A 16,361-nucleotide genomic window follows, 5' to 3' on the forward strand; every position below is an offset into this window, starting at 1 on the left:
AATGCTGGAAAGGGTAGGCTAATAATAATAATAATATTTAAAAGTAAACTGTAGGCATTTTTCATTATAATGCAGTAGATCTGGTTGCCTGCAGACCTGGGAATTGTTTATTAACTGTAGTCACAATGACAAGTATCATTAGGCAATATACTTGGGAAAATCACGAATTATCATAAATAATTAACACTAAGCTACATTACGTAAACCACATGCTGCAGTGTGTTACACTTGTCTTTCTGGCTGCTTTTTTCCCAACTTTCAGATGAAAGCTCTCCATTGCTCTCACTCCAGACCAGGGCACAGAACTGCTGCAATTCTTTAGCAAACGTGGGTGTGAGGGAAAGGGAGAGGAAGGATTTCGGGTGCTGTGGAAGTTCCCTACCCTGTGGCGAAGGAAGCACCTTCGAGGACATGGGGCAGGCAGATAGTGAGTAGGACAGGAGTGCAGATGCTGGGTGTACAGGTTTGTAACTCTATAGTTTCACACTTCCCTGTGTACTTTCGCAGAGTGGCTCACGGATCCCTAAAGCCGCCGGCTGTGTGCGTGTTCCCCAGTGCTTAGGCAGCCGTCTTCCAGCTTCTTCCCTTATTCCGCCCGCCGCCAGCGAGGGTTCTCAGAAGAGGCGGCGGCAGCTCCGCCGCGCCTCGCGGGTTGCTAGGGAGCGCTGGGAGCAGAGGCGGGCAGCACTCAGCCGGAGCACAGAGCCTGGCCTCAACTGAGATGCCTTAGCAGGGACCACCGGAATAACGAAAAAGAGCTAGAGGGGCTGTCTGGGTGAGGGCAGTTTGCCTCTCAGCAAGTCTGGACTTGCTGCCACTGCTCTGTCTGCTCTCTGTCCCCCGGCAGGAGCCATCTCTGTGTTACTCCATCTCTCAGTGCTGGTGCTTCACCTTCCCTAAGCTGTGACTCCTGCTCCACTCCTGCCATTCAGCAGCTGCTTTCCCTTGCAGGACCCCGCTGCTCTCTCCTGGGACACGTCTTATCAGGGAACCTGGGTTCTTCCTCCCGCTGGGATTCCTCAAGCAATGAGGCGCATTACGCAGTCACACGGGCAGCATTCGACCTGCGCCGTCTGGCTGAGAAGGGTCGGTCATTTGCGGTGTAGTTTGCAGGCATTAGTGCAAGTATCAAATGAAGGCTTAATTTCAAAAGTTCTCCTGCAGCTTCTTGTCAGAGAGAATTAGCCTACGTGGCTAGAATCCAGATGTGCACACCTATCAGCTGTTTTGAAAGCATGGAAGTTCAAGATGAGTGCAATGCCAGTCATTCCTTCACCATACTAGCAGTCCCTCCTGTCAGGTTACTAACAGTGAGTAGCAATTTGTGCTCTGCAAAACACTCCCACTCTGCACATATAAACAAAACAATGCACTTTGTGAGGGTTCAGTTCTGCAACTCTTGCGAAGGACAGGCTGTACTTTGCTCTTACCACGAGCCCCTGGAATCTGGGACAGTGGTGGATTTTGACCATGGAAAACATGAAATATGCACCCACCCAATACGTTATTCTTCATCACAGTGAAACTAATTTCACAGCAATACTTACGCTCAGATTTGCTGCTGTCAAGAAAAAGGCAAGTTTTACTTCTAAGCTTTCAAAACTCTAAGAAGACAACAACTAAGCTTTCAGAGAATTTTTCTTAAAATGTGAAGTATTTTACCCAGTTTGCTGTGCTTGGTGTTTTTTCAGATGGGTTTCATTGCTGGTTTTTAAAGCATAAAGGATACAAACCTGAAGATATTCAACTTCAAGGTAAAGAGGGCAGAAAATTAGAAGCTCCTGATCACTGAGACATTAAAATGAACATTGCTGTGCAACTATGGTGTTGGTTACTGCTATTCCCATTTCTCTCCTCCAGCTGAGGCTTTAAAATATAGGTATCACTCCCACTTTTCTTTATCTATCAAGGTATTAGCTTTATAGAGTATAATTGACCCTAGTTAGTTAGTCAAGAAGGAAAAAGTGATGCAAGGTTTCCTGTTTATCCAGTCTTACAAAAACAGTGGAGTAGAATCTCTAAAGGCAAGTTAATCACGTCAGTATTAGATCAAAGCACAGTCTCTACTCAATTATTACAAAGTATTGCAATCACTGCAGTAAAAAGTTACCCATCAAACCATTATTTGCAAGAGATTGATACACATTCAAGAAAGAATTTAAAAAACCCAACACAGAACAAAAGGACCATTTTTGTATGTCTGTGTATCTCTTCAGATGTTCTCCCAGACAAACTGCAACCATGAGGTACAGCAAACAAAGTTAGATGAGGCCAAAGCTTCCCTTTCTTTAATAGCTACTCTTTTTTAATAGAGCCAAATTCTACCCTTTCTCTAGTTTAGTGGGGTTCCATGGAAGATGTCACAACAGAATCAGAGTTACTAAAAAGGTTTCAGTGCAAGAGAAAAATCCAGGGGAAACAGAGAGTAAATGTTTTTACTCAGATAAAACTTCTTACTGAGAAAGAAATCATCAAAATCTATCTTAGAAGTTAAGATATAGAAAGAAAAAAGGTATTATACAGGTGGAATTGTATGGTAGAGGATTAAGTCAAGCAAGTGCTACTAAGACTGATATTTGCCAGCATGAGTTGAATTGGGGGAGGCTAAAGGTTTATCTTCAAAAGCATCTTAAATCTTCCAAACACCATCACTGCATATTCACATTAGGACTTTATATATTTTTAAGTTTTTTTAAAATTAGTTTATTTATTCAAAAAAGCTATGTATAGTAGGAGGGCTAAGTAGAACCTCTTTCCTGAGGTGCTGAGTATGTTTGAGTGCAAAACATGCATTTAGCTTTTAGTTTTTAATTTCCTAACCAAAAGGCATAATTTCACTGGGTAGGGTTGAAGTAATTTAGAGTATTTTTTAGGGCTTTTGATATTTCAGACAAAATAACACCTCAGAAATGACTTCAACATTGAATAAAACAAAAGTGTAATGTAGAAACAAACTCACATTTGGTATTTTAGCACATCTTTTCCTTTGAGTCTTCATCCAGCACTGATTAACATTAGCTTCTATTACTTACCTCATTAGGCAGCACCTTCATCAGTGTTTTAAGAGTCTTCTAAAAGGTTATTTGGAGATAAAACCTACTGAAAATTCTACACATGGTAGGATTAACCATGGTATATGCTGACCATGCCGTTCTAAATATAAACTCTGGTTAGAGAAATGGAGAGGCTCTTCATGCACTACATTACGTGGACTCCTCTCTGTGACCTCCAGATGTCCTGATTCTCCCTGGCTTACCACATAATAGTCATGTAATACTAACCTTGATGGACTACATATGAATAAGAGGCTATTTTGAGGTTGTAAGTGCTTCAAATTGTAAGGTTCCCTGCACACTATCCCACAGCTGGCTTAAGAGGAGAATACTCAAGTCAATGTAATATGTATGCAGTAGTCTTTATGAAAGCCCAGGCTGTCCTCAGAGATCATTCTCTCTGTGAGGAGTCTGCCTTGGAAATAAGCAAAAGACTTAGATCATTAGCAATGAGTTCCATAAATGTGGCTGCTAAAGCATTAGTGTGTACCTCCACCAACACCCAGACAGTCCAGTGGCCACCAGGACTGTCAGCGTTGAATCACAAGCAAACCCCACCTGCTCCTCCCAGCCTGGGCTGCCCCAGTGGGCCATAAACCCAGTGGGTGTCACCCCAGGCAGCCAGGCCACAGCCCAGAGCTCCCTGAGGCACGAGGCCTGAAAGCCTCCCACATCCCTGAACGTGGGGAGGCTGCAGGAAACACAGAACGTGTCAAACGAGCCCTGCTGCTGCTGCAAGGCCAGCAGTTCCCAATCAGCAGTGGATGCTGTTGTTCTCTAGACACCATCTGTTGCAACAGCTGCTGGTGGCTTTCCAACAGCCTCTTTAGTGCAGGTCTGAAACCTGATTGCTCTCAGTCAACCACCCCTTCTTATCTAACCCTGATGAGAGAGACTGAAGATCATGGTCACTCTGACCCTCTACCATAGGGCATGCAGTGGCACTGATCACCACAAATGGCAGTCTCACTGCCAAATGGGACTGAGACAGGATCACCACAGCCTTCCTGGGAGTGCCTGTGCGTGTGGTGGGCTGGGAGCAGGGCAGGGGTGGGTGTTCTTTAGCAAACAGCTCCCTCCCCACCGCCTGCCTCTGCAGGGATGCAGCACCCAGTCCAGCATCTGGCATGTCTCCTATTCTCTGTGGCCTCTCAAATGAAGAGCAGCACCATGAGAAGCCTGACCTCTACCAGAGGCTGAGCAGTTTCCAGTAATCCCCAAAAGCCTTTCCTCTCCCAAAATCCCATGCTGCAGAACCCACAAGGAGCAGGGCCCTGCTCACTCCTGAGGCTCCCTGCAGGCAGAGCCCTGTCAGTCACTCCCCAAGGAGTGTCTGCTTGCTGTGTCCCTGCACTCCAGCAATGCACCCCCTCTAAAACACAGGGATACCGGAGCATATTAGGCCTGCTGTCTGAAAAATGTCTTTTGTTTAATATTTTGCTCCTCATGTTGGCTTCTCAGCATTGTTCAGTTATGCTTATTTTCTTAGCAGGTCTCCTGTGTAATTTTTATAAAGATTACAAACAGTGTCACCAGTCTGCCCTACTTTTTAATGAAAAATGCATTGAAAATTACTTTCAGCAACACACTTTTAAGACTTTATTTCTGCTAACTTAAAAAACTTATTTCTGATTGCCCTCTTCTTCAGAAGATTTTTCACATTATCATGATTCACTACCAAATAGAAGATTTTAATGACAATCTTTGGACAAAACGTTCTAATTACACTTGACCTCAGTTTATACCATGTGACCACGCATGTATCTGAATATCACCATGTAAAATGTACTTTTGGCAACCGAGAGCTATTGGATGTTTAAGACCATCTGCAAACAAAGAAAAAGGAAACACGTTGAAGCGGCAGAGAGCAATCCCTTAGTCTGGCTCTGCATTACTGGTGCAGGTGCATTAACCTTCTATTTCTTTCAGATGCCTTAAGGAACAGTAACACCCGTACAGCGCTTTCCCCCGTATTTTTATATTCTGATTATGTAACTGTGCTGCTTGCATAACCGCGACAATAAGTGTAGGATTTGTCTAAGGATCAACACGGAGCAGCTCCTGCCAGCCGTTCCCGAGTGTCCCTCCCAGCCGCCCCGCTCGGAGCGCGCAGATAAGGTGGGTGCCGTGTGTGTCAGTGACGCTCACCCCATGCAGCCCGGCCGGGAAGGTTTAGCCTAAAATAACGTGTGCATTCACTGCATAAAATAATGTCACCAAAGAAATCAGGTCTCAGCGGCCTTACCGAAGCACACAGGACAGACCGCCACTCAGCTGCCACCCGTCCCCAGTCTGGGGGTACTTCCCCGCTCTGTCGCGCCGCCGGGGATCCCCCAGCCCCGCGGGTCCATCTCCCTTTTCCCGGGGCTCCCGCCCGGCTCCTGCCGCACGCGCGGGCGCAGCCGCGCTCGGGGCTGGGCGGGCGCCCCGGTGCCCCCTTTGTGCTTTTTACAGCAGAACAGCCCCGCGGGCAGGCCCCGCACCGGGCAGTGCCGGTGCCAGTGACCCTGCGGCGGGGAAGGGGTGCAGCGGGTCCGCTCCGGCCACGCGCCTCGCTGCGGGGGCTCTCACGGACCCGCCCCCCCGCTGCGGCCGCATCAATCATTAACGGCGGCTCGGGTGTCCAGCGCCTCCCACCCCGGGAAACCCTACCCGGGGCGGCGGGGGCGTCTCTTCCCGCTCCTCGGGAGCGCTGGATGCGCCGCCGGTCTCCAGTTACCGCGATGCCGGGCGGTGGGGCGGGAGGAGCCGCGGCGGTACTGCCACTGCCCCTGCTGCAATGAGTGATGCTGCCGGGGGCGGCGGCGGGGGCGGAGAGGCGCAGAGCTACCGCGGATCCTCCGCCGGCGGCTGCGGGCGCAGCGGCTCTGCCTCGCCCGGTCGGCGGCGAGGCGGCGGGCCCGGAGCCGGCCGGGGCAGCGGCAGCATGCCGGCGGGCGATGGGGACAAGAAGGAGGCGGCGCCGCCGCCGCCTCGCCCTGCCGCCCTGCTGCGGTGGGACGAGGTGCCCGAGGACTTCGTGGAGTGCTTCATCCTCTCGGGCTACCGCCGGCTGCACTGCTCGGCACAGGAGTGCCTGGCCTCGGTGCTGCAGCCCACCAACGAAACCCTCAACTTCTGGACCCACTTCATCCCATTGCTGCTCTTCCTCAGCCGCTTCGGGCGGCTGCTTCTGCTGCGGGGCGCTGGGGACGTGCCCTTCCACCACCCGGCCCTGCTGCCCCTCTGGTGCTACGCCTCGGGGGTGCTGCTCACCTTTGCCATGAGCTGTACGGCCCACCTCTTCAGCTGCCTCTCCCCGCGCCTCCGCGCCACCTTCTTCTACCTGGACTACGCCTCCATCAGCTACTACGGCTTCGCCAGCACCGTGGCCTACTCCTACTACCTGCTGCCGGGGCTGAGCCTGTTGGACGCCGGAGCCATGAGCCGCTACGTGCAGCAGCGGCTGGGCTGGCAGCTGGACTGCAGCCTGCCCATCGCGGCCTACCGCGTGCTCGTGCTGCCCGTGGCGCTGGCGCTGGCCGTGGGCTGCACGGCCGCCTGCTGCCGCAGCCGCGCCGCGTGCTGCGCCTACCCCTTCGCCGTGCGCACCTTCGTGTTCGCCATGCCGCTCAGCATGGCCTGCCCCATCATGCTGGAGAGCCTCTTCTTCGACCTCCGCGCACGCAACCCCACGCTCTTCGTCTACTTCTACCGCCGCTACTTTTGGCTGCTGGTGGCCGCCTTCTTCAACGTCAGCAAAATCCCCGAGCGGATCCAGCCGGGGCTCTTCGACATCGTGGGGCATAGCCATCAGCTTTTCCATATCTTCACCTTCCTCAGCATCTACGACCAGGTGCACTACGTGGAGGACGGGCTGGCTGAGTTTCTCAAGGCACCCCTGGCTGCCCCCACCTACCTAGGCACCGTGGGCTATATGCTGCTCCTGACCGTCTGCCTTGCTGTGGTCGTCAGGAGGTTCCTCAACGTTGCAGACCTCTGCAAGCAGGACTGACCAGGCCGGCGACCCTCGGGACAGCGACCGCCATGCCAGTGACCCTTGGCCTGGAGGTCCTTGGGCCGATGACCTTCAGACTGGTGACCCTCAGTCCAGACCCACCATGTCCTGAAGAAGCTGTGACATCTGGGGGAAACCCACCTGTGGAAGAGCCAGGTCCCTTTCTTGGAGGTTTGCTGGAGAAAATGACCATGGCAGAACTGCTCGTGCTCTTTAAGCTACTAGGTTACCAGGGGAAGCAAGCAAATGCTTACTGGTATGTTGCTGCTTAGAGTATAAGCTGAAATAATTTAGCTCTGCTACTAGGAAGAATGCATGAATGGTGAATGCCACTTACTAATTTCATAACAATTAGGTCTAAACTAGCTCTGTATATACATATATATTTATATATCTAGCTATATATTTATTAGCTACATATATGTGTATATATATGTATACACCTGAAGACATTTGTGCAATGATTTCTCATAGACTTTTAATCAACTCCGATGTGAAACTTCCTAGCGGATTATGCACTGACATTTATCTTCCTCTCTGATATGGTAACAGGCCTTTGCAGCCACATACTGGATTTTAAATGCAAACAAATCAATAGCTATCTATAGTTTCTAAGGTCTTGCAGCCTTTTCAGCCAGGGAACAATAGATTTAAGAGCGAGAGGAAAAACAGCTGTGAATTATTACAGAATTACCAGTTAATGGAGAGACTTTAATTAGACAGACAGTGAGTGGTTGGTGTAGCCACTCGGATACTAAAATAAAATAAAAGGATATGTAAAATAACCGAACCAGAAAGGGGTCAAACTGGTTTGGAACGGGGGCAGAGGAAGAACAAGGACCCTGCATAATGGAATGGCTCTTCCCTCAGCGTGTCAGGAACATCTGTTGTGCTGAGGGAGTTGCTAAGGGGCCCCTTTATCTTCCTGGGTAAATCACCCCCAAACCAGTCCTCTAGAGTCAAAGTCAGATGCCAGACTTTCTATAAACCCTTGCCAAGCTCGGTGGGAGATCTTTGGATGTAAAGAGAGTAACTGATGCATGAGATCTCATTCTGGATCTTTAAAAAAAAATACATGGAACTAGTTTCTGCTGCTCTTTAATTAGAGCACTGTCATATTTACCATCCTAAAATTAGTTGCAGAATACGATACTGCTGAATCCAAGTTCAGCACCTAAAATCTGACTCTACAAGTACTGGATACTGGCACTTTTTTGTCATTCCCCACTTTTTCCTTTTCTGATTATTTGTGGCTGCAGCTGGATGTATTGAAGTCCTCTTTCTGAAGGTTTAGGGGAGTTCAAAGACAAGAATTAGGAGGTGTTTTCCACAGCAGTATCTTTTCAGAGCAACCCATGTACTATCCTTGTCACAGGACAAAGAGCTAAGTATAGATGGAATTTACTCTAGATACATTTTTGTAAACCATGTGCAGATTTTAAGCAGATGCATTTTGTTTTCGTCTGACAGAACAAGTGCAATAATGTTACACAAGGGGCTTACCAAGCGAAGTTCAGGTGAGAAACTGCTTGTGTAACCCATTGTCTAAAGAAGGGTGGTACTTCCTTAGCAAACCCTTGTGTCAGACTGCATAATAGTGTAATAGCTGTTTTACTCAGCTCCTGTTGTAGAAGTGTATTTCTGCTTGGGTCTTTCCCATTTTCATGGACATGGCATCTGAATCCCAAGACAATGTTTTGAGTCCAGTTCTCATCTTCTGGACAAAGTCCCCTTTGTTTAAAATGGGAATATAGGAAGGTCTGTAGCCAGGGATTATGAAGTCAAATGCTTAACATGGGTCAGAGTCATCACAGACCCAATAACTGATATGCCCTCTACCAATGTAACAGCTTTATGAAAATTTCTCAATTGAAGTGCATAAGCTAAAAGAAAATTACACTCATTCAATTTAGCTTTTATCTCAACCCATTTGAAGTATAATGGTTTGAATATTTTAGATTCTTAGCAAACGATGAAAATGGCCTAACAAAAATATATACTCTTTGCCAGCCACAATTCTGCTGGTATGTCAATTCTGGAAGGGTCAGATGTATTTTAAGGAGATTGACTAGAATTATATGGAGTAGCAGTTCCCAAACTGTGGCCTCTTGAGTTATTGCTGTTGGGCCATAAAAAACTGCATAGCCCTGTGTGAGTGGCTGTGTTCAGTTTTCATTTACCAACCTGCATGAAAAGAAAATGGAAACTACATGAAGTATTTTAAATTTTACCTATTTTCACTAAGTTTTGTCATAAATGTAGCATTGCTTTCTTCAGCTGCCAACAAAGCAGAAAATTATCTGCACCACTGGGAGAGGAGGCTGGTTGACAACACTGTTACTCCCTGAAACATGCTTTAATATTGTGAAAACCCTGAAAACTCACAATAGAAAGCCAGTGGATCAAGACCTGCAATCATGTCATGCTATGAATTTCCACAACTGCAAAAAGAGGCCAAAAATCTTTGAGATGGGCTGTATTCAAGTTAAAATAATAGAGGCATAGTAGTTAGAGCCCAATGACTCATCCAAACTAATTATGTATAAAGGGTTTGCCTGGGAGATGCCACTAGCACATCCAACCAGCAATTAAAAACTAAGAAATAAATCTTAGGGACAGCAAACCTCAGCATTAGAAGGCAGCTCAGAAAGAAACAGTAAAAGCCAAATGTAAAAGACCAGGCTTTTAAAGCATACTGTATGATGAATTATATTTGTGCTTGTCAGTCACAATGTAGAGGACATCTCAAGAGGCAATGTCAAAAATGGCTGTTGCTAACTTGTAAAAATACATTTGATATTTGGAGTTAGGCCACACAGGGTCATCTATATATATCTCAACGACAGATAACAGTATAAAGTTTGGATTGCAACCAACTGCAATTTTACTGGAATCTTACTGCTGTTACAAGAGTTGCCTGTGAGCCCCAGTCACACTGAAGATTGGGTACCTGGCTCTGATATTAAGAATATTGCTTCATTCAGAAGTTTCTGTTGGCAAATTGTTTAGGCACGTGTATGGGCCTGAGCACCTCATGGAATTATTTGTAAAAGCTGGTTGCAAGCACTGCTGTCTGAGCCACTGGAAGCAGGCTGCTGAATCCAGAATGAATGGCTACAGGGAGATGTGATTAGAATTTAAGAGTTCTAATTAATGGACTTTGTTTGTCTGGTTTTTGTTTAAAAATGTGACTACAAATTAAAAAGGTACAGTAAGTGTGGAGACTATCTAGGGAAATGTTACCTGACTGTCTGTGTCTATTCAGTGAAGGACATGCATGCAGATAATAGTTCCATTTGCTGTGTCTGATGGACAAAACTAATCTGAGATAAAAAGATTCAAATTGGAACCAGATATCTATAATTATAGTGATTGAATTTGCTCATATAGAAGTGAGTCAGCATTTGTGTGACTTGTAAGGGTGCAGGATAACTTTCTGGTGTGAAAGCACATGACTGAAGAACATGTGTAAGCATGTCCAGAGCTCAGAGGTCTAACCTGCAGACTAGATGCATGAGGAAATCCTAGAAAACTAACTGGCTTGCAGAAGTTCCTGTCATAATGTTTTCATAACCTGCCGTAAGGTCTACACTGTGGATTCCAGAGCTCATGTTTAAACCCAAAAAGGCTTTCAGGCCTTTTGGAGTAGAATCTGTACAGGGATGGGAGCACAAGGTGAGGACAAGGATGGGAGCACAGGGGGATGGCCTGTAAATGCCTGGGTGTCTTTCTGTGTTTGGCCAGCACTAACCTCCAGACTGACACACCTGTGCTGCTGTGAAGTGACTGTTGCTGGGGCCACTTCCCAGAGTGCTGGTGGCATAGACACCCTCCCTTGCATTCAGCACATGCCTAGAACTGCAATCTACACTGGCATACATTCAGTAAGCCTGGCTTCTGGGCACTTCTGAGTAGCCTGTGAGCTTCAAGCTCATCTTCCTGTAAGATCGATAAACCTCATCTGTAATCACTACCCTGTTTTCTGTGGTGATACAGTAATTTTTCTGCAGTGTGTGTATTTGAATGTCACTATCCAGGGTATCTGTGAAGAAGATGAGCAGCCTCATTAGTAAGACTGGAATCTATATTTGGAAACAAAGGGAAAGGCTTCATCTGCATGCTGCACTTGTAGAAATGTAGCAGTTAAAAGTAGAAGTATGTTCATTTTTTTTGCTAAAATGATAATTCTGCTTAGTTGTCCAAGTGTTATGCTTATTATTTATTTGCTGAATCCAGCTACTGTGTCAGGTTTTTGTCAACAGTGCACCTGCAGGAAATGACAGAATGAAAGTTTTACTTCATGTTTAAGTAAACTCTGAGGCAGCACATTCATAGAGTATTATTGCACTAAACTCAGTTGATTACCATCCACATGCCTTACAGAAGCAAGTCATACCTGTAGTAATTGCCCAGATTAAACTGTTTTTTCATTGCCTATGAGCTTAAAAATGACCAAGTGGCCAGTAACAAGCTGAGGAGTCAGGCACTCCTGTGTTCTTATCCTTGCTTTGCCACTATCTGTTCTGTAATCTAGGGCAAGTTGTTTAAACTGTGTTCATTTTGAATGAATTTTAATTCGTGTGAAACACTGGAATTGTACCAGGGTTGAATTTGACCCTTTGTGTCTCAGTTTCCACATCTGTAAGATGGGGAGAATATACCTTACCTACCTCGCAGGGTTGCTCTGAAGACTAGCAAATGTTTGTAAAGCACTTAAAAATGCAAAGACCCTCCCAGGTGCTAAGAAGAAATCTTCCAGCAGAGAGAATGTTATATTTTCCCTCATCTCATAGGGAGAGGAACATGAACGTTTCCAGATTGTGAACTCTTGGGACAAACCCCTGTCATTGCCGTACTCCTAGGATGTTCACATCCTGTGTCTTTTGGAGCTGATGGCTCCAAAAATTTCCACTGGCTCAAGTGGGAGGGAATGAAGACCCACGCAGTATTAAACAGGCTGACTAAATGCTTAAGGGTCAGGAGTAAAGAGAAAACACACATGACTTACATATGCTTTTCTTCAGAAATTCTCATTGGTAACTTGTACTGAGGAGCATTGTAACACCCATGAGGCCTCCTTGTTCATTTAGCCATGGATTGTATTCCAGTTACTATGAAACAATGGAGCAGGATTTCCCATCAGTGTCTGTAAAATTATGATTATGTCTCAGTTGCCATTGGGAATTTTGAACTACGTCAAACTTCTTACCAGAGTAAAAAGATCTGAAGTAAATAAAGCTTTTAAGAAAAAATATGTAATCATTTGAGAATACAAAATTATATTGATCAAACAACTTTCTCTTTTTCCCTCCTGTTCTCCAAAACTAACTACATGGAGGTAATCTTATGGTTGAGTGAAATCTGAACTCAGATCTTTTGGCCACATGTACTCTGTCAAGAAGCCCTGAAATCATTCTACTAACCCACTCTGCCCATCAACTGGAAGGGCTGATACAAAAAGCACCACTGAGAAGAGGACCATGTTTTTAAGAGTTTTTCTAACTGGCAGCAGTAGCTGAGGGGAAAAAAAAAAAAAGACTACATCAAAGGGTTTGAGTGGTTTGTTAGTCAAGGCCTGTACCTTTAGAAATTCTCCCAATACCCAAGTATGTTCCTAGCTTCTGTTAGACACCTCTGAGTCAGGGCTGTATCACCAACACTCAGGTTACAGCTGAGACTTTACTCTCTTCTCCTCAGATGAGATGTAAGATGGTAGTGTCACATGCACTGAAAGACACTGACCTCCATTCAAGACACTTAGTGTCTTGGAGCTGGGTGTGGAATTAAGTTAAATAATTTTCACATCTTGCTTAGACAGATGCTGCTTCATTCCTTGAATTCAGTAATAAATTATTGACCAAGACAAAGGAAGCAGGCTTTTGCTTAAAGTTGCCTGGAAGGGAACACCACCAGCAGACTTCTGCTTTCAGGGCAATTGCTTCCTGGGCCGTACTGAGAACTTGGAGGGTTCTGAAGTAGGGCTTTGCTACTTCATGGGAATGCCTTAGGACTAGTGGTTGTAGCTGGGGGTTAATAGTACAGAGAAACAGTTTATAGCAAGTCAATTCTGTCTGCTAGAGGTTAAAGCACGCTTTAGTAGGAGGTATCATGTTTAAGGGGCTGTGCATGCAATGAACAAAAAGTGTGAATTTTGTGTGGTTCTGTTGGGAGGGTTTGAAAATTTACTCTTTGTACACTTTTGGATGCTGACTACTGTATATGTAATGACTATGCATTTTTAGCAAAAAGAAAGGGTGTGATCTATAAATAAAGTTGATTCTGAGTTCATTTTTGCAGAAATGCATTTATAAAGGCTTTTCTCATTTCTTTGTATAATTTACTGTGACACCTGTAGGATATGTTGAACATAGTTCTCTTCAAGGTGATGTTAGCATGAGTACAGGAATGTTCAGTTCTTACATAGGAGTATAGGGGTGTTGGTATTTCTGAAAACACTATACTAGCAAAAGTATCATTGTCTTTTCTCTTTAAAGCAATAAAAAGGCATTCTTTGCCATTTTAGTTCTCTGCTAACTAATTAATGATAGACATCCCTGTTACATTAAGATCTAATACATTAATATGTATTAGAAGATTAGTGTTCAGCCTACAGTGCTCCCTGAAAAATCATTAAATTGGTAGGAATAGCAGTGTAAAGAATCAGCAAAATATTGACTGCCAAATGAAGAGGTCTATTTGGCATCAAGTAAAGTTTCCTATTTGGCAGAGTAGGATGGCAAAATACTGTTTTCAGTCCAAGTCAGGCACCAAAAAGCACTCAGTGAACTACAATTACATAAAGTATCTGCCTTAAGCCTTTTCTGTCAAAATTCAGCAGGACAGGGTATATCCCAACATAATTGCAGGTTCCCCCCGATACGAACACAGTGGAAAACTGTAGGATCTCCTAGTTGAGGTTTGCAGAATTCCTTCCAAAATTCTAAAATTCTTGAGATTCTTATTTGCAGACTTTGTACATCCTATTTGAAATGTGGCAATGACCTCAAGGATTTGATGACCCCAGCAAAAACCTCCATTACCCTCTTAGAAGCAGATGCTTCAAGAGACTACATCCTGCAAATAAACAAATACTTCACAAGACTGCATCCTCCTGTTAACACTTGAGGGTTTTCATAATGTTATCAGTAAACTCTGGATCTGACTGCTGGACATGAACAGGCTGGAGGAAAACCTCACAAAACTGATGAAGCCAGTGAAGATGGCAAAACAGTGAGCAGAATGGTAAGCAACAAAAGTTACAGCTGCTAGGACAGGTAATTTATTGAGGTCAGTGCCTCAGCCTTCAGCTGTGGTGGATCCATAGTTACTCTGATAATCTACTGGAAATCTGAAGGCAATCTATATTTTGTTACCATGACATCACTTCTCTGACAAATGACCCTAAAAGTCAGGACTGTATTTGAAGAGAAACAAAAAGCATCTGACACACAACGATTACCTTCACCATAGCATCATGTAAGGCTAGCAGGATCTGCAAGTGGAGATGAAGCACATTAAAATTTAAAAGCTGGAAAAAACGTAGAGTATTAAATCAGTATTAATGCTAAAGCTCAATCTTGGCTGCAGTGACAAGAGGCTTTGGGGCAGACACTACAGATGCACTTTCTGCATCAGAAACCCTCTACCACTACAAGGCAGATCTCTTATCAGGAGTGGCAGTACACTTCTGTTCTGGGAGCTGGAAATACTTCTCTTGCCAGGGAGCACAGCCTTTGGGTAGATGATGCATGCTGTACAGAAGCAAAATAACCATGTCACACAATCTTTTTGGAGAGTAAGCAATTTTATAGAGTTTTCTAATTTGAGTCTCTCCTGCCTCCAAGGTCTAATCCTTACCTGTCCCTTCTGACTGATGAAACATGAAAATATAGTTTTCTTTAATTTTTGGTGTTAAGCATACTTTTCAATATTACACTCTGTTTGTTAGAAAATGTCTATTCTCTCTCACTCTACTCTGCTGTCCTGAGAAACTGGGCAAAGCCACATGTACGAGAAAAAAATCCTTGTTTTTTTCCCCCCCTCTTTATATGCTGGTCTCTCCACATCCACAGTCCTGGGGCTATGGAATTCAATCACTGGCACTCACTAGTGTTCCAAAATCTCAGCTTTTCTTTTTAGCAGCACTTGGAAGGACAACTAGGAAATGTCAGTGAGGTGGATAACAAGCAGCAGTATCTGTAGCCCTCAGAAATAATACAAATAACGAGCAAAAGGTAAACAGGTCCGTGGGGCAGCTTCTCTGATACCTTTGTACACACAGACATCATCTCTCATTATCCAAAATTTAGTGAAGCTCATAAGCACATGCTTAACTTTCATAGGATTGTATGTTTATCTTTGTTCATTGGTGGGGTGAACTTTTCCTCGTGTTTAAGTGTGCTATAGAAGCAGAGCCCTAATGAGCAGACAGTGCCAGGGAAATGCTGCCAGCAAGAGTCTGGCACAGCAGATCCTGCCGTCCAGCCCTAGGCAGTGTCCTACACTCCCAACTCACTTTCCCTCCTCAGCTGTAGCACTTTAAAGCACTCTCAGGGCATGATCTGAAAAAATTTAATACACAACAAAGAGCAAAGTATATATATAGCCAGAAATGCACCAACTTAGTAATGAAATAAAGCTGCAGAGTTTCCATTTGTACCAATTACAACATCAAACCATTGTTTCCTGTAGCGTAGTAGAAAATCATAGCCTGAAGAGAAACAGTTTGGAACAGTAAGTAACCTGAATCACTGAGCACTGAAAAATATATTCACTAGCCAATATAGTTAAAAAGAATACTAATGCCTGTAGAGTATGATCTCAAAAAGAGAAGCCAAATATTCTGTGAAGAACACCTTTGTTCCTAGCAATACAGCAAGTTCCTTCAAGCTATAACTATTCTGCCCTAACAGAAGGATGCCATCTCTTCTATTCTAAAGTTTAGGCGATTTTTAGACAATAAAAAAATAATTTGACTTAACTGTGTTCAGTAAAACACAGAGAACTGATATAGATTGAGAACATATACAAGAGTGGGAAACCTGCTCAAAATGCAATATTCAGGTTAAATTAATGTTATTTGAAGTCCCAGCTAGCTTAGCACTCAGCAGCCCTATCACCTCAGAGGGAATATACAGTGTATCTTCAGATCTGCTTCTACTGACCATGACCATTATTCCAAGGAATATAGTGAATTGATACAATGAATGGCAAACAGTAGATGCCTCAATTACAGTTAATCTGTGATGAGTATATTCTTGTATTCAGATATAGGGCTGAATTACATACATGAAAAAGTTGGTGGTGCTCTA

The 16,361-nt window shown here is 44.7% G+C and overlaps 2 protein-coding genes across 2 annotated transcripts in view; both read left to right on the forward strand.

The window, feature by feature from the left end:
• The first annotated feature begins 5,631 nt into the window (after positions 1–5,631).
• On the forward strand, positions 5,632–7,078 carry PAQR9 (progestin and adipoQ receptor family member 9). Its single transcript, XM_030954532.1, has one exon. The coding sequence runs from the start codon at positions 5,833–5,835 to the stop codon at positions 7,045–7,047; it is 1,215 nt and encodes a 404-aa protein (XP_030810392.1). The 5' UTR covers positions 5,632–5,832; the 3' UTR covers positions 7,048–7,078.
• PCOLCE2 (procollagen C-endopeptidase enhancer 2) overlaps positions 7,060–16,361 on the forward strand; it is a 49,685-nt gene continuing 40,383 nt past the window's right edge. The window contains exon 1 of the mRNA XM_030954530.1: positions 7,060–7,306. Within this exon, the coding sequence (XP_030810390.1) occupies positions 7,080–7,306 (227 nt within the window). The 5' untranslated portion in view covers positions 7,060–7,079. The remainder of the gene's footprint in view (positions 7,307–16,361) is intronic.

This window comes from Camarhynchus parvulus, chromosome 9 (assembly GCF_901933205.1).
Source record: "Camarhynchus parvulus chromosome 9, STF_HiC, whole genome shotgun sequence".
Classification (NCBI taxonomy): Eukaryota; Metazoa; Chordata; class Aves; order Passeriformes; family Thraupidae; genus Camarhynchus; species Camarhynchus parvulus.